The sequence below is a fragment of the Marmota monax genome, unplaced genomic scaffold (genome assembly GCF_021218885.2).
Source record: "Marmota monax isolate L192 unplaced genomic scaffold, Marmota_monax_Labrador192_F-V1.1 WCK01_AAM20220418_F8-fsc00259, whole genome shotgun sequence".
NCBI classification, from domain to species: domain Eukaryota; kingdom Metazoa; phylum Chordata; class Mammalia; order Rodentia; family Sciuridae; genus Marmota; species Marmota monax.
Window position 1 is genome coordinate 159633 of NW_026694482.1, and position 25233 is coordinate 184865.

The following is a 25233-nucleotide window of genomic DNA, read 5'->3' on the forward strand; positions in this document are numbered from 1 at the left end:
TATGTCTCTATTGTATTTTGTAAAAGCAGATGTACCCTTTATGACGGGGAGGTTTCTGCAGTACCAACTTACTTCTCGGAATCTAAACCAAATGTGCATCGACATAGTCACAAGCCAAAGGACTCCCATCAGCAACTCAGCATTAGTACTGAACCTTCACGGAGCTCCTCGATCACTCTGCCTTACTGCAAGAGACTGGCCTCAATCCCAAATTTGTTCAACAGCTCCGAAACTTCAGTGCCTACAACACAAAACTATGAATGCCTCTTGTCGGTACCTAAAGCAGCCACACAGCAATAAAGGGCAGCAGCACTGCTCATGCTCAAACCTACACTCCCCTAGTTACCACACCAAAGGAGAAAAGCAGCAACCGACCACACAAAAGGTGGCATTCGAGCCTTCTGAAAATGAGAACCGCAAAAGACAAGAAACCTGGAGCCTGCAAGTCGTGCTGACCTTCCAAACAGAAGCTCAGATTCCCACTGTCAGCCACACATGAAAATGTCAAGCCCCCTCCTGTTACTGTTCCAGTCTAGCCAGCCCCAGGTGTGAGACAGGAAGGAGAGGAAGCTGGGGAGCCGTCCCATCCACGCATCTTAAGATGGGCCTGAGTCTCCCATGGCCTTTCAGTCCTGATCCGATCCACAGCTGACACATCACCACCAAGAGCTGCCCACTGTACTGTGGGCAGGACACACAGGAGCAGAAGGACGGGGAAGGAGCTCCCGGGGCCTTCAAGCCAGTCTCATTCCTGCACCCCTGGGGAAGAGAGGCCCTGCTACAGAAATGGTGAAAGCAAAGTTTAGAAATGCAAGAAAAACAAAGACGATGTGAATTTTATATTGCGATATATTAATGAGTACATATAACCGAAGCCAAAGCTTCATGATCCTACACATGAGCTTAAGTGGTACTTAGAAATTCTTCAGAAGTTAAATGCAAAATACAGACAGCCAAAATACAAACCCCCATGGCTCCCCTAAAAAATTCTGTCCTGAGCTACCACACTGACTTCTGCCCTCGGGGAACTTCAGATCTCCAGGAAAATCAATTGGTAAATGACAGAAGATCTGATCAAGGATTCCAGGTAGAGCGGGACACAGGAGGGAGCCATGGACTCTCACAGGAATAAAATCAGCAAAGCTTCCAGGAGAGGTGACAGGACACCATGTTTATACAGGACTGTGTGTACTTCAGAGTGTCTGCCAGAATTCCTGTTGTTGCCCATTTTCCACTTCTTCAAAACCAATCGAATTCAGGGCCTTTCACTAAAGCCAGACTGCCTTTCTCTGTGCAGCTTCTTCATGCCAGGAAGCTGCACAGAGAAAAGGCACACCTTTGAAAATAAAAATATTCCAAATATTTTTATTTACAAAATAATTTACAAAAATTACATGGGCTCAGGATTCTGAGGTCTGGTCAAAAGATGACTCAAATGTTGTTTTAAATTGTTTAAAATTTTAAGAATTGACAACTGATGAATATGAACTGTTAAAGACTTAAAAACTACCTGTATTAAAATACTTCTGGTTAGAGCTGTAATACTTACCTGGCTTAAATGCCTAACAAGAATTTTAAAATAGGCCGTTCTCTTAAAAAATGTGCAACGGTTTTCTTGACCTAACCATTTGACAATAAAAACCTATGTGTTTTACATAAAAATTTCAAAAATTACCCTTAAAAACACACATAGACAAAATAATTTCCTGTGTAGAATCTCATTAACTTTTTATTGGTTAAACCATTTTTTTTATTGCTGACTACAGTAAAAATACTTTTTACCCACTCATTTCCCAACTTAAGCACCTTACAGCAAGAGAAGGCTCAAATATTCTACTCCAGACTTTTAAAGAAAAAAATCTTTATAAATAAAGTTGTGTGGGGAAAAGGGGTTTCTTTCCTACCAAAAAAATGTTTTCACACTGGTACAAAATTAGATGGCAAGAAAAACCCGAAGAGGGAGAAAGAGATCAGAGAGAAAATGAGATGTGTGACCAGGCAAATGCTCGGGAGGACTTGGAGAGAACGAGAAAGCAGCATCCTAGACGACATGTGCGAGGAAGGGTATTACAGTGGAGGGGCCTCCCCGTCTCCCTTCCCTCTGTTCAGGATAAGCAGCTTCACAGAAGAGAAGGCACATGGGCTTTGGAACCAGAGGACGAGGTTCCCCTCACCTTAAGCCAAGGCCTGGCTGCACAGCCAGTAAGGCCGAGCGAGCTTCGGTGTACAGATGGAGGGCGAGAGCACATGGAGGGTTAGCCAGAGGAGTAAATGGAAGTTAGTTATAGCAGCCACTGTAATGACTGCCACTGGGCTCCCAGGGAGACTGACAATGACTTGGTGGGGGCAGTGGGGAGGTGGGTGGTACTGGGGGATTGAACCCAGGGGCACTTTACCACTTAGCCACATCCCCAGACTTTTTACTTTTTTATTTTGAGGCTGGCATTGAACTTGAGCTCCTCCTGCCTCAGCCTCCTGAATCCCTGGGCTTACAGGTGTGTGCCGCCACACCCAGCCCCTAATGATATTGCTTAAAGCAAGGCAAGTAGGCCTTTAAAACATTTAAACACTGTAAGTTAAAGTCAAATCCCATATCTTTTAAAAGTTTGGGGGGCTAAGAAATGGGTCACAAATAATTGTATTGATAACAATCATATTTGTGAATAATTATTAGATATATAAAAAAGACTGGATATGTAAAAAAGCCATTTCACTCCCATGAAATGGCTCCATTGCTCCATTGCTCTGTGATGTGCTTTCATGGACAGGAGGGAAGGAGGCTGAGGTGGCACAGGATCCTGGGTAAGCTGGGTGTGTGCACTCCAGGGCAAGGTGAGGGACCATGGCTATTCCACCTTGCACACCTAAGTGAAGTCAACAATACCCAGATGTAAGAGTGGCTCACATGGCCAGGAGTCTAGGTGGAGGGCCACAGGAAAGACTCACCAACCACAGTTTCTCCAGGTTCTGATCAACTAGCCTGCTGTCCTCCCTCTCTGGCCAGGGGACCAGCAACCACCCAGGAGAATCACTGCTCCAGGTAATAGGTATTTGGTTGGGGAAGTACCAGGGATTGAACCCAGGGTGCTTATCCACTGAGTCGCATCCCCAGCCCATTTTATATTTTATATTTGAGACAGGGTCTTGCAAAGTTGCTGAGGCTAGCTTTGAACTTGGAATCCTCCTGCCCCAGCCTCCCAGGCCACTGGGATAGCAGGTATGCACCACCATGGCCACCCAGGTGATGATTCTGTTTTTATCTTCTCAAAGTACCTTTTTCCTTAAAAATTGTCACCCAAAATAAATCTCAAAGTCCTAAAAATAAATGTGGCCCTGGATGGAAATCAAAGTTGCCCTGGAAGTTCCTGAGCAACACTAAGCAGTTCACAGCGTCCTGCTGTGCAGAATCCCAGGGCAACTGAGCCCAGAGAAGGCAAAAGAATCCAAGAGCCGGGCTCCACCCGACACCAGCTCAATGCAGAGCTAGCCCACAGAAAATGTACAGAATGCCCACCACAGCTTCATTTTGTAAACAGGAAGGAACAGAAGAAGTAAAATGTGGCAAATAAGGACTGGGAAGTGGGACAAACTCTAGTCACATCCTAATCCCTTTTGCTAGAGATCACTGTCCAAAATGTCAGCATCTCATTTCCAATGACAAACTCTGAACTCAATCTTCCATTACAGACTCACACTTCAAGAACTTCAGAGTAAAGGGACCTTCCATGACATACAATTTACCACCCAGGAAACCGAGAGCAAATGAGGCTGTGTGGGTTGCTGGCAATGACCCTGTCGGTGGCAGACACAAGTGTGTCAACACAGCTCTTTGCAGGCTCAGTCTAGGACCCTGGTCTGTCACGTCAGCTGACTTTTCAGAGTGGCTTTAAGAAACGGTGCACCTGCATTTTTGGAGTTACAATAAAGACTTAATGTGTTCAAGGCCATTTTTTATAAAGACATTTCAATTACTATGCCTTTATTACTCAATAAAATGTATACTTTGTTACAAAATGGTGGCACTGAGATAAATTTCTACCTAAAATCCATAAACTTCTACCTAAGATCCATTCACAGTTGATATCTTAACTACAAATTCTGCAAATGAGTTCCCCCCCCTCAAACTAGTAAGTACGTGAAACTGGTTTTTACTCATGGTCTCAGAAGTGATTGTAACATACCTGTAAAATGCTTTTAGTGTGTTACAGGATGAAGAAAACGTGTAAATCAGCCAAATATTACAAATGAAATGTCAGAGTCAACATGTGCCAATAATACTTCAGTACTAGGTTTTTCTAATAAAGGTCCATCCCACAAGTGATTACTCTAATAGTATAAATTATTTAGAGAGAAAATTGAATTTAAATTTACTATAAAGCCACATCTAAACTGTAAAATTACTCTAAGCTGAAAAGTTTTATACCCACTTGGTTGTGAAATAAGTTATTTCCCTGACAATAAAATCATGGCTGAGTCTATTCCACACTGTGCACCAAATAGAAGTTAGTGAAACATCCAAGTCATCTTATAAATTATAACTTTTTTTGTATATTTATCTTCCTACCAAAATTTCAGATACTGAGGACCTGGTTTCCATTTGTTTTTGGAGCACTCAGACATAAAGTACTAAAGGAGAACTATCAATTTAACTTACTGTTTAAAATGGTCAAAACAGAAAACACCACAGTGCACCTATTATTTCAGCCCGTTTGAAAACTGCAGTTAAGCTTGCTAGCATTTTTTCCTAAGTTCATAATCTCATCTATTATGATTACATTTTACTAATTGAAAATAGGAGATTCTGTAAATGAAAAGCATAACCTCTTCAGGTGCTTAATAACACATATGAAGAGTAGAAATTCATTTTAAAAAGATATGAAAAAAATCTCGTCTTCTTTAAGCATGTTTTTTTTTTTTCCAGTTCTGGGAATTAATCATCAATCCCAGATAAACAAAAGTTCAAAATTAATGCACAAAAACATATGGAAGACATTGGACACAGGACATGCTTCAGTGAGCACTGGCTAATGAAATAATCAAAGCACAATTCTATTTTCTAGTGCTACTACCAAATTTATACCTGAAAGTCTATAAAATAGTACTCTTAAAATGAGAAACTGTAATTATCTGATGTGAATAAAAACATTTCCCTATTTTAAAACTGTTTAAATTCTGTCTTCTGATCTAAGATTCAAAACTAAATCCATTATATAGAAAAATAAAATTTAAAAAAAATTGACTAGAGCCTACTTCATTGACTCATTTGTACGGCAATCAAACATACACTTCCTGGTCAATGCATGAAGTCAAGGACAAAACTGAATGATTTTAGATGTAAAATAACTTTTATAAAGATGGCCCATAAGTGTGAACAGAGAAGTGTTTTTATAACATGGTTCAGAAAATACATGTGCCTGCTTATCACACTTTCAACAATTACCTTTAATTGTTTCCTCCACAACTTCCACCACGCGATCTATCTGTTGAACCTAGAAGAAAAAACAGACAGACAGCAATGGTAATGGAGAAGAAAAACGTACTCACGCTTCTGCCTGAGTCGATGTGTATTTCCTAAGCACATCAATGTTGGTTTTCTTTAATTAACACATTTGGAGAGATTATTTAAAAATTCTATACTAATGTTTTGTGTAATAATGAAGTATGAAATTATCACCATCCTCTCCCCCAATGATAATTGAAAAAATAATCGTACTGCATTCAAACAAACTGCCTGGATAGACTATTTATGTCTCAATGTAACCGGAGATATAAATTTAAGTTTAATTAAAAAATGTCTCCTCCCACAGAGCTTTAAGCAAAAAGGATGTAAACGACAATCTACCCAAAAGGACATGCTAATACTAAGGAGTGCTATCCCAAATGCTGTGCTATATTGTTTTAATTGTTAAAACCCTAAGAATTTTACCAGGCATTCAAGTCCATGAAATACAAGGTTGAATAACAGGCTCCTGATCCATGTGCCCGTGACTCGAGGAGCCCTCCCAGGGTGCCAAAGAAACACAGGACAAAGATAATAAAATCAGACCAAAGGAACCCAAGTGACTTTTGAGTGACGACGGGAGAAGCCTACCAAGCCGACTGCAGAAGGATGGCTCGAGGTCGGAAGGAAGATGGAAAAGGCAAAGTAAAATTATGATCCAAGAAGCTAGAGGAAGAATCAGGAAAAGGTCAAGGCTGATTCTCTAAAGATGCTCAAATTATTATTGTCTTCATACAGAAGAATCTTATGTGCACTGGAAAAGTTAAAACCAAATACGACTACCAAAAGAAAACAGCAGCAGGGCGTGGGGGTGCAGGCCTGTAGCCCCAATAGCTCAGGAGGCTGAGGCAGGAGGATCTCGAGTTCAAAGCCAGCCTCAGCAAAGGGAGGGCGCTAAGCAACTCAGTGAGAACCTGTCTCTAAATAGAACACAAAATAGGGGTGGGGATGTGGCTCAGTGGTCGAGTGCCCCCAGGAGTTTCATTACCAGTACTCCCCCCCCAAAAAAAGCAAGCAACATTCCCCTCCTCTATTTCCACTCCACAGATAAAATCACTTTATGATGAGGCACCAGGTATTTTTCTCATGCTGAACATTTATATAAAAAGTATTTTCCTGGGCTGGGGCTGTAGCTCAGCGACAGAGCACTTGCCTAGCACGCATGAGGCACCGAGTTCGATCCTCAACACCACATAAAAAATAAAGAAATAAAATAAAGGCATTCTGTCCATCTACAACTACAAATGTTTTCTTAAGTTTTTTTTCCCCCTGAATCTTTCTATAGTGCTATTCTTTTTTAAAAAATGACAGTGGAAACGTGTGTGTGCGCGCTTTGCCCCTTGACTTTTCTCTACTTTTTTCTTTGTTCATCCTCACTGCATGGATGTTGCAAAATGTATTCATCCATAATCCTACTGATGAAAGAATGTCATCACTCTACAATAATGCTATGAAGAACTTAACTGAGAAGAACCTGTTCAAAAATTTTTATTATAAATACAATAGCAAGTCTCCTAAAACTCTCCTTTCACCCTCAGTGTCCTACAGGAAAATAGGGAAAGACAAGCATGCATAAACCCTGCCCTGCCAGAGGTAAAGTGACAGGGAAAGGAGGAGCCAGCAGTGTCAAAGGCTGCTCAGATGGTAAGTAACACACAGCCCAAAATGAACATGTGTTTAGGGGTCGACAAACTTAGAGGAATAAGTTAACTCTGTGGTAACAAATCATAAATAAAATGGAGACACTCAAAGCTGTGGGCAGAAAGGGAAGGAGAGAGACTCCAGGTAGTTGAGGAAATTGAGACTCGATGTGTTTTTGTTTGGATTAGTCCATTTCTCTCTTTTCTCCCTTTTTGTTTTTCTGGTGTATATGCTAACAGAAGAACAGAAATAGAGAAGGAAGAGTTGAATACAGCAGAAAAAAATGATGGCGTAAGGGCCCCGAGAATGGGGGACAGGGTGCAAGGCTTCTTGTGCAAGCAGAGGTCAGAACACAGCAGGGGAGCAATGCCGTGCTCCCGTGGGATGAGGGCGAAGGCCAAGCAAGCTCTTGTCTGCTGGCCTCAGTCTGTCTCAACGGAGTAAGAAATTCATGTGCTAAGAGTGAGAAAACGTGAGGAAATAAGAACGGAGTCAATGTCCACAATCGCCTGTTATAAGAGCAGGAGCGAGTGGCGACTAGGAACTCGTAAAAATCGTCAGGACTAAGAAGAAAATTTCCAGCAGTGAGTTCACTACAGCTGACTCTCAAGGCCTAGCGGCTTCAGTGTAGGAGGCAAATAGGCCGATTCAAACTTGCTGATTCCATCACTCACTCATCACTGGATTGATATCTGATGTGTACCACATGATCCAAAGGAGTAGAGAAGCAGCATTAAGAGGTTATGGAAAAGACCAGAGGGAAATGGAAGGTAAAAGCTGACTATGCGTTTTGGATAACATGAAGTTTGGAAAATAGGTGAAGAAGTACAACCAAAACGAAGAGATGAAGTGGGCAGGGCTGGGGCAAGAAGGGGAGGAAGAAGAGAGAAAAAGAAAAAAAAAAGAAAGTCAAGCAGAGGGTACAATCCAGAGTATGGATACAGGCATTTGGTCTTTTTGAGTAATCCCAAGTTCCAAGATCTGCTCACAGAAACAGGTTGCTGAAAAACAGTGGAGCTGAGAAATAAGGAGGGGTAAGGTTAAAGTTTGGTGAGACATCAAATAAGGGACGACACTGACACTGCCCAGGGTGACAGACAGCTGGGCAGGACAGGGAAGAGTTGTCCAAATTTTCCACTGAATGTAGATGAACAACCAAGATATCAAATGATAATATTAGCTGAAGAATAAGAATGAAAAGAGCAAAATATGAGATAACTCTGTTGCGGGACCAGACCAAGAGTGCTCTCCTATGCACTTGGAGATACACAAGTTCAAGGGAGCACTGCACCCTGCCTTGGACCACCTCAACTAAGAGGCCATACTGCCAAGGAAGAGAACATGTGGAGGAGCAGTCTGCTACAAGCACGATGAGTTAAAACAATAAAACTCTTGGAAGAAAACAGACATAAATCCATATCAACCTTGGATTAAACAATGATCTCTCAAATATAACAACAAAGCATGCATAATGAAAGAAAAAAAATAGATAAACCAGACATCACCAAGAGCCAAACCTCTTGGTCCATCCAAGGACACCATTAAGAGAGAGTAAAAAGATGCAGAAAATGCAAGAAAACTTTTACAAATCATGAATCTGACAAGGGATATTTGTAATTATGAGAAGTCCCACAACTCAAGAGTAACAGAAATATCAATTAAAAATGAGCAAAGGAGCTGAACAGACGCTTCTCCAAGGAGATACACAAATGGCCAATAAAGAGATGCTCAGCACCATTAAGCCAACCAGAGGATGCGAATCGTGACAACAAGCAGGAGACTGGGATTTTGTGCGCATACAATTTAAAAAAATGAAAACATTCTGGAAATGGATGGTGGTGAAGGTTGCAAAACAGTATGATCATGCTTCATGCCCCTGACCTGTGCACTTAAAAATGGCTAAAATGGTCATTTTCATCATGCATATTTTACCACAATTTTGAAAAACCACCGAGATGAGCTCTCACTTCACACCCACTGAGACAGTATCCTAAAAAACGCTGATAACAATGATGGTGAGGATGGGAAGCACTGCTAATGGAGCTAGACTCAATGCAGCCAGTTTGGACAGGTCTGCAGCTCCTCAGAGGGCTGACCAGTTTCCCTATGACCTAGCAATTCCAATCCCAGACATACACCCAAGAGCAATTACAGTTTCAGCCACACAAAAACCAGTGCACAATGTTCACAGCACTATTCAGAATGGCCAAAGATGGAAACTCAAGCACCCTTCAGCTGATAGGTGGGTAAACAAAACGTGGCATATCTACAAAATTAAGTATCAAGTCATAAAAGGGAATGAAGCATTGATACAGCATTACACTAAATGAAAAGGCCAGACAAAAAAGGTGACATGATTCCACTTATACGAAATGTTCACAAAGGGAAATGACAAGAGGTTAGTGACTGCCTAGGGAGAAATGAGGTGCTGAAGAGTGCTGGGTTCCTTTATGACCACAACGCTGAACATACCTAAAACCATGTTACCCATATAACTGGAGGCACTGTCCAGTGTGTGGATTGTATCTCAATAAAGTGATGTGGCCAAAAAAAAAAAAAAAAAAAGAAGGTGGTCACCTGTTCTAGTGTCAATGTCATTAAGTCAAAGGAAATTTTCTAGATTAAAGAACTAAGAGACCTGAAAACTAAATGTTACTGTGGAAACCTGGATGTGCTCCCCACCCCTTTTCCTATAAAGGACATTACTGAGGCAAGTGACAATAACTATAATGAAAAAAAGTTTGTATACCAGCTTATTGTATTTCACTTCATGATCTTGGTGATGACCTGCCTTTTTAAAACACACAGGTACTTAGCAAAGGCACCATACCTGCAGCTTACTTTCAAGAGGATCAGGAAAAAAACACATGCATATAAAAACAGAACAAATCTGTTAAAATATTAGTACTGGGGAATTCTGGATGGAGGGCATATGGGAAATCTTTCCTTACTTTTACAAGTTTTCTGTAAGTATGACATTATATCAAAATTAAAAGTTTCACGGTGTATGTTTACATATGCATAGAGGAAATGAGGGCAGTTCTTTTAACCTGCTGGTTGTGCAGAATATGCTTCAATTAATATAGCTGAAAATATATTCTGATTTTTAAAAAGCACTCGATAGCATTTGTCTTAAAGGTGAAAAATTCTGTATTGCCCACACATGATAATTACTGGCTGTTATGAGAAACTCTAGGGCTTAAGAGTCCACAAAACTTAAACAGGCACAAAGTTGGGCGGGGGCACCTAGTTCAGCAGTAGGGCACTTGATTAGCATGCTTTAGCCCCTTGTTCCATGCCCAGCGCTGGAAAAACAAAAACAAAAAAACAAGTAAGTACTTGATAAAAAGCAGCAGAACGGTTGAAGCTCACTAGACGATTTCCAGAACATACTACGTCCATTTGCATTTCCAGTGAAGTGGGCAATGGAAGAAACGGTGGGGGAAGAAAAAGTAAGGAGAAAGGACAAGAGTGAGAGAGAAGTAGGGAGGGGCGGGAGTGGAAGGAGAGCTCAGGAGGTGGATGGGGGTGGGAGGCAGGAGAGGAGGAAAGGCCAATGTGAGCAGGAGCACAGCCCCAAATTCACATGCGCTGCAAAGAACAGCCCGAATTCATTCTGGGAGAAAAGGAAAGCTGTTCTTAATTAATACTATAAATTGTAGCCCTGAATACACAAGAGCTTATTCTCTGGCATATAATTCAAATAAAATAAATAAAACATATCTCGTGTCCTTCAGGCACTTAGTTATAAATACACAGAAAAAAAGCAGGCAGTGTGCGCCATTACTGACTCCATATGTTCTCAACAATGAGGAAAGGAGTTAATAAACAACTCATAAATAACGCTCATGACTCATTCTGCCGAGGAACTTTAAAAAGAAGTTCATAAAAATATTTTATCCCACCATTATCAACTACTCCAAATTTATAGCTGATCATGTATTGAAGAAACAAGGCTAAACAACGGCGCCTAAAGCCAGGAGAGTGCTGCTCCAAAACATCCTCACTGCTGGGAGCAGGGCTGTCCCTGGTGTCCTCTGCAGTGGTGGAGACGTCCCCAGGCTGGGCTTTTCCCAGTGGTCACTGGCCACACGTGGGTGGCACAGACCTGAGGCAGGCTGCTCTGAGGAGCTGAAATTCTACCAACAGAAATCTGGATTGAATCGTCGCCTGTGGCTAGGTAGCTCATGGCAGTACTCGCTCTGGCCACCCATGAAACCAGTGCACATCTGGAACACAACTCTGCCAACTAGGTTAGAAAAGAAGTCCACTCACATGAGGCCATCAGAGAACAAGCGGATGCCCTTCTCCTGTCCGAGATTCCACTCTAGCATCCACTGGAAGTTTCTCCCCACACACCAAAAGCATAGGGGCTGGATAAGTGAATGACTGTAAGAACACAGTGACAGCCGTGCTTCTTCAACAGCGGCTTGGCTTCAGGGTCCCTGCTGATACCTCACAAGCACTGTCACCATGGGTCCTCACATGCACTAGTGAAGACACTGCTATTTTCAAGGCCGGAGGGACTAAGGTACAAGATACCCAGCTAGATTTCTGCCCCAGAGTCTCAGATCTTGGGTCTAGAATGGCAGACAGGTGGCCTGCTTTTGAACTTGCTTTTCCCTATGAACACGGAGGCCAATCCAAATGATGGGAGGATGCTATCTAAGTGGCCCCAGACCTTCCAGGTACCCCAACAACACTCATCCCCCTAAACTCTCCCCACAAACTCTCACGGTATGAATGCAGTCACCTGAGAAGCTAACCCTGCACCGCACACTGTTAGAGAAACTGGGGGCATCATGGAGAAAAACGGAGTCCTCATTCACAGACCTTACATTCCAACTGGGGAGACAGATGCAGATAACTGAAAATTGTGCTTTCCTATTCCGACAGATACTATAAAGAAGAACGACATGGGAATGATGAGAGGTAGGCGGGACGGCTCTGCAGCAGTGTTTCAGGTGACATCGGAACAGGCAGCATTAATCCTAAACCACACAGCACAGGCATCAGTGAGAGGTGGAGGGGGTGGGGGAGAGACAAGGACCCAGAGAGAAATGATGAGGGATTATGAGGTTAGAAGGCCAGTACACGAGGGACACAGTGGTAGGAGATGAGGCCAGACACCCAGGGGAGGAAGATGATGTGATACATCGTAAATCCCACAGTCCGGATTCAAGTCTGCTTGCAAAAGAAAGCCACTGGGAGTTAACAGAGCAACGTGAAGACTGCCGAGACCAGTTTACTGAGAACCTGCGGGGACTGGTGCTTAGCCACGATGCGCGACTCACTTCATACTTGTATGAATCTAGCTGGGGCTTTACAGTCTCTTGATGTTATCCCAAGACGTCTCCAATTATTGTAGAAGTAAGGGGCTACAACATCATAGACACACAAATGCACACAAAAGAAATTTCTTAGCTCTCTTAATCTTAAATCAATTTTTTAAAAAATCTGTCATTTTCATCTAATTAAGAAATACCAGACCAGAACTTCAAAACCACCCAGAAATTCAGGTCTCTTTAAAGAATAAACTGGTCCAGATTCATTCTTTTAGACGTGAGCTCTAGCGTTCACAGCACCACTTATGAGACACTGTCCTTTCCCCCTCGGGTCTTCTTGGTGCTCTTGGTGAAAGTCATCTCTTGTTGAAAACAAAAGACAAACAGAAGCATATGTGGTGAACTTACTTCTGACTCTGTTCTGTTTCACTGCTCTGTGCGTCTCCTTGTCCCAGCACCACGCTGTTTTCATCACTGTCACTTTGTACAACATTTGAAACCAGAAAGTGTGATCCCACAACTTTGTTTTTCTTTGCCAGGATCATCCTAGCAACTTGGGATCTTCCGTGGTTCCATGTAAGCTTTAGAATTGTTTTTACGATTACTGTGAAAAACTGACATTGGCATTTTGATAGGACTTGCATCGAATCTATGTATTACACACACATAAAAATCCACTCAAAAGAGGTTAAAGGCTTAAACACCAGACCTGAAACCATAAAACTTCCAGGAGAATATATGGGGAAAAGCGTCATGATGCTGACCTTGGCTAAGACTTTTGAGGTATCACACCTAAGATTCCGTTAACGAAAGCAAAGATAAGCAAAGGGGGCTACATCCAGCTCAAAAGCTCCTGCGGCTTGCAAACAATCCACAACCGAAAAGACTGAGTGGGCTGGGAAATCCAGAACACTGGGACTTGTAAAGACTCGTACAACTCAGTAGCAGAAAACCAAAGGGCCCAGTTAAAACGTGGGCAAGAGTCAGAATAACAATCTTCTAAACAAAGAACACAGATGGCCAACAAGTCCATGTAAGGTACCCAGGGTCACCAATCTCCAGGCAAATGCAAAGCCAAGCCACTGTGAGATGCCAGGGCACACTTGTTAGGATGGTCAGCAGCGAGACAGGAACTAAGGCGTGCTGGAGGGGTGGGTGGGAGGGAAGGGAGCCGCGCACCACCAAGGGCAGTGCAGGCTGCGGCAGCCCCGTGGGAGAGCTGGAGAGGCTCCTCTGTAAGACTAAGGAGGGATGCGCCACAGGACCCTGCAAGCCTGCCTATGGATATGCAGTCAAGGAAGGGAAATCAGCACCTGGGAGAGACGCCCGGGTCTCTGATCACTCCATCATCACTCATGATAGCCATTCTGAAAAAGAAAAAAAAAAAAAATAGGTGCCCTTCGGCAGATGAATGGAAAAAGAAATTGTAGTAAACATAAATGATGGAGTACTATTCGGTCTATAAAAAGGAACACCACCAATGGCCAAGGCATGGATGAACCTACAGGACCCTCTGCGGAGGACAATAAGCCAGACCCAGAAAAGCAAGTGCTGCATGATCTCAGCCATAGGTAGAAGCTAAACATGAAAAACGGCCAAACACACGGCAACAGGGCACAGCCCCGGGGTTACCAGAGGTGGGAAGGAAATTTGGAGAAGTAGGTCCAAGAGTGAAAACTCAGTCATACACAATGATTAAGACCAGAGACCCGGTGGGCCTCCCAAGAACTGTGGTTAGTGACGTCATATTACAATGAATTTGCTAAGAGGGAGGAGAGGTGCTCCCCTACATGCACACTCCATGACAATCACGGCAGAGGAGGGACAGGCAATCTGCTTGGCTACCCTGACTCTTCTCCATTTACGTGTACCAGATCCACATGTTGCACATTATGAATGTGTCTGGTAAAAGGGGAAGAAATAACGTCCATCTTTGGTAAGAATTATACATGTAAAAAAGTCTTCCCCATCAATTATATATTCAACTTTTTCACTTTTACCATAACGGGGATTTGAACCTGTAACAGCATCAGGCAGGTCAAAGTTTGATATTCACTTCTCTAGAGAAAATGTTTTATTTCTAAAAATTTTGCTCTAAGCTGTTAGGAAAGTCCCTACCTTAAATGATATCAGAAGAGAACAGAATTTTCAAATCCGTTATATTTGAGGAAGTCCATGGCAGTCACTGAGCAGCAGCAGCAATACACAACACTACGTTCCAGGCACCAAGCAGAGCGACGGTTAAGTACCTTGTGTGAGGTCACTCAGCTAGGAAGTGGTACAGCAGGGGGACACCCCTGTGCAGTCCAGCCCCCGAATCCATTCTCTTAGCCACAATGTGAGTGACATTTTTAAATGGGCTCCGAGTTTACGTGTCCTTCAGATATGGTGCTGACACCCACCCCCCCCTTTTTCCCCAGTAACTAGAGGGTCAAAATCTGGAATATGACAGAAAAACTATTAGAAGACAATGCAGAGATGAACAGAAATAGTTTCCCAAACTCTGCCCTGGCACCCACACCGTTGTTAATGTGCCAGGCTGACCTGGATCTGCTCACCCTTGGCAGCATGGCACGTGGCAGAGACAGGTTGCATTTCAGCCCGTTTCAAACGCTGACTGCCTCACACACGTGATTTGCAGAATCCAAGTGTCCACACTTAAGCAGTTACTGCACAGTCTGCACCTTCAGGATTCCAGCAGCCAGCCTGAAAGGATGTCGAAACCACTGCAAGTCAACCCAGAACGGTCCCCGAGACAAGCAGACACCTGTGCTCTGCACACTTCAGCACTCTCCCGACAAGGCCCTCTGCCTGCAGGGCACACAGCTGGCGCGTCTGGAAGTTCTGTCATTAACCAACGCCTTCTCTATTAACGTGGATACTGCATACCTGAGAATTAGCCCCACTCTAGGAAGAACTAACTGCTCCTGACCAGCCAACATTTCCAGGCAATTCCATGTGTTCTAGGGATCATCCCACTAAAGTCTCTTGGAGGCTGGAGAAGTTCTGGACTCAAACCAGCCATTTTGTCTCAGAACCAGAATGCAAGCTCTTTGAGGACAGGAACCTTTGGTTGTTTCATGTTAGCTGCACAACCAGCACCTAGAAGGTTCCAACCACCAGGTCTGCATGCAGTAAGACCATCTGGTCACCTGGGGAACAGGTGCCGTGTTGGGATTGCACTGACACAGGAAAGTCTCAGTGGAAGTTTGTAGAAGTGCAGAATCCAATTAAAGCTGTTTCTCCTACCACCTGTTAATACCTTCCATCACAGGAGCTGTATGAAGAAGTCTCATTCTTTACTCGGCCTGCAAATCAACTGTGCAATACAACCCCAAGCATCCTGCTAAAAACAGCTTCTCATGCCACTGAAAGTAAACTTTTTAATACTTAAGAACTACTTTTCTAGGCCGGGTTTGTACCTCAGTGGTAGAGCACTTGCCTAGCACATCTGAAGAGCTGGGTTCGATCCTCAGCACCATATAAACAATAAATAAAATAAAGGCATTGTGTCCATCTACTACTAAAAATAAATATATATTTTTAAAAAGAACTACTCTTCCTTAGCACAAAATAATGTGATTCATTTCTTCATTTTATTGTGACTTACTATAATTCAGAAAGTTTCTAATTTTGCAGCATTTCTAAGAATTCTAATCAGAAACAGTCCTCTACAGGCATCCAATTAAAGATAGTTTTGGTATCCTAACCTAATTTTTTAAATTCAGTCCTGTGTATCCAATCTTCATATATAAAAAAATCAGTGATGACAAATAAGATGTCATACAGTTTTCACAATAAAAAAGTTCTATGAAAGGGTACTGACAGAGAAACACTTTGATAATACTTCATGCTGGTGAGTATGAAATCAAATTACTACATGAAATGTTAATGATATATAATTGTGGAAACATTTTACAATATGCTAAGTTAAAATAAAAAGCACACTGTGGGAATTAATGTATTTTGTGTATTTCCTAAATATCAGGAAATGTTTATATCGAACAATAAAGAAATAAGTGAAGGCAAGCCCTTCAATAGACCATCAATGCAGGACTTCAATAGTTAAAAAGCTCATGTGAAAAACAGAATATACACAACAAAACAATTCGAGGTTGCAATTAAGCAAATGATGCAAAGGTTAAAATGTTCACAGGGATAAACAGTCATAATAATTGTGTATAGAAACATGAATTTCTTTACACTCACTTTTCAAAACATGTGTTCTTCAGTTATTTCTCCCATCATAAAGGAGCCAAATAAAATAAATCCAAGGAATGCTAATGGCAATGAAATGGGAATATGAGACAGAAAAAAGGGGTGCTACTGAACAAGACAAGCAATGTCAGGGAGACAGCTGTGTCTCAGCACTGCAAACTGCCTCCCACAAACAGCACCAGGCACCCTCCCTTATGCTAGGGATTCTACTTTCTTCCTTCTCTTTCGGTGCTGGGGCGCAAATCCAGGACCTCGAGCAAGAGCTCCACCACTGAGATACACTCCCAGCACCCCCACACCGTGTTAGAATGTCCCCTGCACCCAAAAACACAGGAAGCTCTTCCTTGCACACAACAGAGTTCAGAAACACCACCTTAAGGTACACAGAGAAGAGGCTTTTTCTATTCCCCAGAAAGTCTGCTTTTCCAGCCATGTAATTCCTTGGGATAAAACCCAAGATGAACTCCAAGCATGTACATATTCCATCCTAAGAAAGAGCTCTATTTCCCATTTCCCCACCACAGCAGGATTCTATTTGCAGAGTTAGTGCAACATGAAGAGACAACTAAGGAGGCCCATTTTCATTTCATTCTTTAAACCAGGAGAAATCACAATGTAAATAGACAAATGGTGAAAACAAACTAGAGTCACCAAACATTCAGGCTGTTTGTTTAAAGGGAGAAGGTTTGTTCAAAGATTATTACATTTTCTAGGGGGGCAAGGGCTTCACAGCAGAAAACCAGCCCATTACACTGAGTACCCAACAGGAGCCCTGTCAGGAGGGTGTCAGAAGAGGAATCCCCATTAGCAACCTCAATGCCAGCTGCCCAGGTGAACGCTTTCTAGGTACATACGGTATTTTAATATATTTCAAAACGTTAATAAAGCCTGTGGTAAAGAGGATCGTTGGTCAGCTTACAGAGCACTGCCTACTAGAATGTTTGGAAGGAAGTGCCACCATTGTAAACCAACACTGACCGACTGCCCACTACACATGGCTTTCTGTGAACAGAGAAGGCTCCGAAGGAGAAGGGAGAAAACAGGGCAGGCTGCAGGCTCTACAGAGCCACTGCTGTCAGGGACAGCAAGCTGGCAGCAGGACAGTGCAAGGCGGAGGTGGCAGCCAGGGAGCACAGCATGCACGCCCACTGTGCCAGCACTGTGGGGAGGGCTGGGAAAGAGGGGAGGAAAACGAGGAGGACTGAAAAGTGGGCCTCATGAGGATAGTAATTAATTCCCATAGAGATTTGGACTTTAAAAGATCACATGTAAACCTAAAAGCACGACTCTAAACATAAAATTCTTAACTGCATGCTGTGAGGGCAAATGACAGGTAACTGCACACACAGCAGGGGGGCCCAGGGGCAGGGTGGCACACAGAGGGCAGGACAAGTCGTGCTGGAGCCAAGACGTGGGGTGGGGCATTCCAGAAAGGCACCTAGCACTAGAGGTGACAGGTAAGTTCAGAAGATGGGAAATGGAAGGATATGGAGAAAGATGGCAAGGGACAGAGACCAGGTCACTCAGGGACACAAACCCATGGCCATGTTTTATACTGTGCTACTCTTTCTTAATGAGAAAACCCAGAAAGTTCCTGTGGTAAAATGAAAAAGACGTGACCAAGTTTCAAAGGCAATAAAGGAAACATGTCTAGGATAACAGGAAATGGAATGTGGCTCTGATCTGCTCACAGCAGAAGAGTGGCTTCTGCCACAAAGCACCAGCTCACCCCGATGATGCTCAGTCCCTTGAGGTAGTCCTGGCGAGGCTGCGCCTGGGGCACACACCCGGCAAGCACGACTTTCTTGTTCTCCTCTTGAGCTTTTCTAAAAGATAAGGAAAGAACAGTGTGAATTCTTTGGCTGACAAATACATCCTTGAAACCGCTCTTAGTACAGGTAGGTCCCCAAGAATAACAGGCTGTCCTGAACCCAGGATTGTCTTACAATTGCTGAGGAAAACATAGCAGACTTCTGCACTGTCTACCACACCACTACGGAACAAGAGCAGACCCACCTGGCAGTGGCCTGCACCATTATCGTCTCATTACCAAACAACGATCACACAGAATTCACACGGATTTGAACCATCCTTGAAAACCACATTTTCCAGGTACACATGATGACACTTCTAACTAGGTACCTATTTTAAATATTAATAAAAATGGGCCTAAAACCATACATCATCTTTCCTAGTTCTTAGATTAATATCAAAGTAAATTACATCTCAAAAGATTCAAACAGGAGAGCAGAATAACTAGAAGGTGTAACATCCCCTCTCCTGGAAATTCCCACTTCTTTCCGACACCCTCCTCCCATTTCTGCTCCCTAGAAAACCTACAGTTATTGACTGCTTATGCTTCCTGCCAGCCTGCCACCCACGTCCACACCAGCATCCACCATAACCAGATTCCTGTGGGATACAGACACACAAACACATATACATACACACATATCCACACTCAACACTGATACACGCGCACACTTGACTATTTCAGAACGGATTTCTGTGATACACAAACCTGGATGTGAAATCCACGATCAGTCACACATTTCCCTAGCACAAACTCTAAGTACGATGTCGCTCGCAGGGGTACATGTCTGGCTGTTGAAAATTCCTTCACTGCACAGGGAGCTGGAGTGGACATAGCTCCTTGATACACACTGCACCCAGCAAACACTGCTCTGGGGCTCGAGACAGCAGGGAACCCAGCAGAGCTTTTATCTTTTCCTAGAAACGATTCATATCCTTTACACACTTTCAAATTAAACTTTCAGATCTTCAGTTCTTCTGTGAGAATGTGAGCTTTGGGGTGTTTACCTTAATCTCTGTGTTTTCTGCACCAATCTGTGTCTCCTAGTGCCCAAGCACGCTCTAGGTTCCTGAAACCCAGGAGAAAGCTGGGGGTGTCTAAGCCCAGTTTCTGGACGTGAGATTTTATTGTGAAATGGCCAATCACACACCTCGCACACTGTGTGAACCTCTTCAGGAGCACACCTTCGGAACTGCAAGTCAACCAAAACTGGGACTAGCGGAGTAGCTCTTTGTGATAACAGAACCACCAAAATCTGGGAAGTACAAAGAGAAAAATTCAATAAAGAGAGAGCAAAGTCCTACTTTAAGAGCACCTGTGACAGTTCCATTTCAGTAGCTTCTTAGAGTACTCTGATAAAATTTTCCCATTTAGAATTCTGAGAAATCTTGTTAATAGATGTTTTTAAATATCCAACTTTGGTAGATTGCATAAAGCATCCAAGAGAATCACTGCCTGTTCTGCTACCTTTTTATCAGAATGAAGCACATCACTGCATACACACACTTTCCTTACAGTAAATGTGAAATGCACCACAAATGGAACATTCCTCCCATCTTCATTAACAATCTCTATGAGGAGGAGGTGCTTTTCCCAGGAACTTCAGCCATGCCACCCAGAGTCACCACCAAATAGCCAAGGAGACGCTGACCACCCACAAACCCACACACAGAGCCTGCTTCCTAGAAGGTGAAGTGGTCCATCCCTAAGTATTCAGTGTCTGAGGACACAGGGCAGAAGAGGTCCGGTGCCCGGTGAATTGTGGCACAGAGTGGATGAGAGAGAAAGGACAAGGAACAGCACACAGCATCAGGGAAGGAACTTTCAGTGACAGAGGGCCACACCTGTGACCAACAGGGAGGGGACGAGACTTGTGCGGCCAGAAGACAGGAACCAGCCTGGTGGAGACACCTGGGAGGGCGTCTATCAGAGGCGAAGGCCAACCAGGGAGGTGCTGCCACAGGGACAAAGACACGAGGCAGAAAGCAGGCCCCTGGGAGCCTGGATCAGGTGGTGGGACAGTCGGTCAGGGCTGACTGGGAGGTGGGAAGGACACCACCAGAAATTCCACAGGAAGGGAGCTTCGGAACAGAGATGCCCGACTTCACAGTTTATTAAAACATTATTTCAGGCTTTTGTTGAATTTGGCTTGAAAATGGAAGGGCAGACCAGAACTATAATGAAGCCAAAAATCACAGCCCAGTCATGGAGCAGTAACGCCACACTGTATATGGGACCAAGCAGGGCAGCAGAAGTTTAAATGCAAATTCTCAGAAGAGTCTTCCTTTAAACATTCTCTTCATACATCCTATTCTTTTTCTTTAGGAGCTTTGTTTGGGTTAATAAAAGCCTGATTTTTTTTTTATTTAGATAGGTACCCAGCAGAAACATTTTTAAAAGCTTTTATCCTTCAAAATATGAATGTTGATAAGAACAATACCTTAAGAAAGCTTAAAACAATACAAATTACCATATCTCCCTTTATAAGGCCCCAACGCTAATTAAAATGAAAACTGAACGTATAGTTAATTTAATGTTTCATACTCTCTCGAAACATTTCCAAATAAAAATATGGCATACCCTTGTTATGAGCACTAATTCGAATAACAGAAGAAATAAAGAAGCTTTTCCTCTTCCAAGCATCACATGTAACAAATAATTTGCAGTGAATCTTAAAACTCATGGCAAAACTACCTAATGCTGCCCGAATACCATCCCCTTATTCTACAGGTCAGGAAATGAAGATGCAGAGAGATGGAGGTGGTCAGCACTAGAGCAGGGAAGAACACCCAGGACCTCCTAGAGACCTCCTAGACACATCATTTCATCAGAGCAGCACAGAAATCAACAGAACTGTGACACATGCCTTGACTTTCAGGTAGAAAGAAACGCAGTGGAACCTTTGGCAGCTCTTGCTCACAAAACAACACTCTAACAGAGTGGTCAATGCATGGGCTACAAGTAGCAGGTAAGGACTGGGCATGGAGTCCTCTCTGAATTCTGGAACCAGTTGGGGGCAGAGGGGGGACTGACATTCATGCAACTGCCTGCCACTGCATTCTGCTCTAGAAGCTGAAGAGTTAGGCTATGAACTGCCCACAGTTGAAATAAAAATCACAACAGGATTTGGTGAGTTTCTCCATCTGAAAAACTCCATTTACCTACATTTATACATGTAACTGGGGTGCATGTTCAAACCCAAGAACTGGGGTTCTGTTCAAACCCAAGATCACAGGACCGAATCTCAGGATCACAAGACTGAATGCTACACCTGACAAAACAAAAACATAATTCTATATTTTGTGTTCTGTGAGAAGATACTGTAATAGTAAGGGGATTAGTCTGTGTCCAAAGAAGAGCCCCAAAGGTAGTCATTTCTCCATGTCTGTGACAAGGGCAGCTAAATGGTGCCCCCCACAGATGATCAAGACAGTCCTCTTAGATTCACTTTTAAAGAAATGGCTGCTGTGCTGAACAGAACAAACTGCCACACCTTGATGAAGTGGCCACATGAACCAGTGAAGAAGTTCCCCTGGGGGACATGGGTGTGGCTTGGGAGTACAGTGTGAGCTCAGCATGCACATGGCGCTGGGGTCAATCCCCAGTGCTCATGTGGGCATGCACACAGAGGACGAAGTTCCCCCTTGATTCCCAGTTCAACCAGGTTCCTTTATTATGCTTACTGCCAACACCTGTAGGAACTATTGCTTATTAAAAAGTAATTCAGCATTTCTATTTTCATTCTACCACTCATTTGTGGACTTCATGCCAGATACAAGAAAAAAAAATGAAGATTAAGAGTCAATAAAATCAAGTTCAGTTTAGAGGAAGGAAGAAGAAATGGGCTTGGAAGCTGTTTCCCTCACTTGAAGGACAAGAAAGACCCAAAGGCATTTGATTATTTGGGACTGGCTAGCTTCATTTAGCATCATCTTCTCTTAACACCATCCATTTACCTGCAAATGCCATGATTCTATTCTCTTTTATTGCTGAGTAAGATTCCGTTGTGTATATATGCCACATTTTTTTTATCCATTCATCTACTGAAGGGCATCTAGGTTGGTTCCACAGTCTAGCTATTGTGAATTATGCTGCTGTAAACATTGATGTGCCTGTGTCCCTGTAGTATGCTGCTTTATATTTTTAAGTCCTCTGGGTATAGACCATTTTCTCTGATATAAGGAGAATGATTCGTAGTAGGGTAGGAGGGGGAGCATGGGAGGAATAGACATACTCTAGACAGGGCAGAGGGGTGGGAGGAGAAGGGAGGGGCAAGGGTTAGAAATGATGGTGGAGGGGCTGGGGTTGTGCTCAGTGGAAGAGCATGCGCCTAGCATGTGCGAGGCCCTGGGTTCAATCCTCAGCACCACATATAAGTAAATAAATAAAGGTATTGTGTCCGACTACAACTAAAAAATAAATATTTTTAAAAAAAAATGATGGTGGAATGTGATGGACATTATCCAAAGTACATGTATGAAGACATGAACTGGTGTGAATAGAGTTTGTATACAACCAGAGATATGAAAAACTGCTCTATGTGTGTAATATGAATTGTAATTGTAATGCATTTCACTGTCATCTATAAATTAAATAAATAATGTTCACAATTGGGAAAAAACTTAGGAAAGAAAGAAAGAATACCCAAAGGTAGCAAGGAAGACTAAAAGTAGCCCTGGCGACAGTCCGCATACACCACTGTCCAGACCTCAGGGTAGCATGGTTATGGACAGAGGCTTCCCTGAAGTGAAGACTCCCAGTTAAGGTCAGGTCAGGGACAGCGGTGAGGGGCTGAGACCAGAGTCCTGTTCCACAGAAGCACAATCGGTCACTGCTGTTGCCCACTTGGTGTAGCAAGGGGCTGTGAAATACTTTGTTTGAAGAAAGGATTTTGTGGCTTTTCTGTGAAGGGGTTTAGTTGGTTCACTTTAGGAAGGCACTTCAACATGACACACAGAAAGGTTTTTAAAAGCAGTTACAGTTACAGGGGAAAGTGACAGAGGAGAGGAAATGACTGGACCTGAGACAGGAGAGCTGGGAAGAAGTGGCAACATGTGGCTGAGAAATCAGAAAATATGAACTGCGGTGCCTACAGGCTGGTCAAGGGTGACAGACATGAAGTGGATGAGGAGCCCCCAGGGGTCAGGCAGCCTCGGGGCTCCATAGGGAACCCACTGCAGATAACAATAATGATTCTTTGGGCTTCTGGGACGGTGCTCATCTCTGAAGCCTGCCAGGATGGCTACTGGAGGTCACCTTCCCTGGACATCAGAAACGTGACCTTCCCCAGATACCCTGGCAGTCCAAAATCAGGGGGAAATCCACGTAATTCTGGGAGGCTAACAACGGTCAGACGGGCACCCACAACTTAGTGAGTGGTGAGGCTGGTGACTTGGTGCCTGGGCTCATTTAGCTCTAGGTAACCCTACAGTGTCAAGTTTCGGAACCTGCAGCATCACACCCTGGAAAAATACTGGTGACACCTAGTTGCGTCACCTGGAAAGTCAGCTTGCCTCTGTGGCATGCGTTTCCATTTCTCCAAAACTGAAACCCCAAATCCTTCATAATGAAGTGTGCAGACTGTCCACCTTCGAAATGTAGCTCAACAACCGTTTCTGAAAAGCTGATGGCCGTGGGTTTCTCCGATTCAGACGTTCAGCAGTAACACATTTGTGCAAACTAAAGACAAACCAGCAAACAGCAGGTCATCCTTCCAGTTCTTCCCAACTCTCGGAATTATTCCCAACATATCTGCTCCCTCCCACTTGGCCCACCAAGAAATCCCACTGATGGTACCTTGGAAACAAGGGCAGGTTCCAACCACTTCCCCCAGTTCCCTGGCTGAGGCACTCATGTCCCCACCCTGCCAGCTGCCACCTTTGTGCCCTTAGAGGGCAGTCCCCATGCAGCAGCAGAGGAGTCCTGCCAAGACAGAAGCCAGAATTCAGCACCCCACCCCTCGAGGTTTACAGCTCATTGTCTCACAAAGGTTAACGGAAGGTTCTTGCGGGGTGTAATGGTGCACACCTGTCATCCCAGGCACTGAGAAGGCTGAGGCATGAGGATTACTAGTTCAAAGCTAACCTCAGCAATGTAGTGAGTCCCTCCGCAACTTGGCAAGACCCTATCTCAAAACAAAAAAAATAAAAAGTACTGGGGTCAAGTGCCACTAGATTCGATCCCTAGGGAAAAAAAAAGAAAAAAGAGCAAGGAACACCATGGTCCTTGAGAAGAGCAACAGGGTAACTGAGCAGGTAAGACTGCAGACTGGAGCCAGACCACCAAGGTTCCAACAGCGGCTCTGCTATTTACTTTGTAACCACAGGAGAATTACTTAACCGCTCTGAGCCTCTGTTTCTTCATCTACAATAAAAGTTCATACATTTAGAGCTTGATGTGCTAATATATGAAAAGCATTTAGAAGGGGATGGCACTTGGGGAGTGCTTAGTCAACATTCACTGTTATTTAAGAGAATCGTGGAGATCAAGTGGTAACAGGGAAAGTTGGACAGTACATGCTTATGAGAAAGGAGCTAATTATAGCACAGGACGCACACTGTCTTACTGTTATACAGAAGGTATCAAAAAGGTGGACACATAGGATCAACTGTGACAGGAAATACTCTAAATTGTGAATAACTATTTCCACCATAAGGTTAAGAAAATAAAGACGACACCTCAACATCATTCTTAAACAAGAGAAACACGTCCTGGCAGCTGTGAAGAGATCCATCCCACAGCCCCTCCATGGGCATCATCCTAAGACCAAGACCAGT

General features: G+C 43.5%; 1 protein-coding gene across 8 annotated transcripts in view; it reads right to left on the reverse strand.

Moving 5' to 3' along the window:
* The window catches only part of LOC124075612 (threonylcarbamoyladenosine tRNA methylthiotransferase), a gene marked incomplete at its 3' end in the record, with an annotated part of 342895 nt that overhangs the window by 153685 nt on the left and 163977 nt on the right, over positions 1-25233 (reverse strand). For all 8 annotated transcript variants that reach the window (XM_046419132.2, XM_046419129.2, XM_046419133.2 and 5 more), the window contains 2 exon segments: positions 5441-5489; positions 18374-18470. In XM_046419132.2, the coding sequence (XP_046275088.1) occupies positions 5441-5489; positions 18374-18470 (146 nt within the window).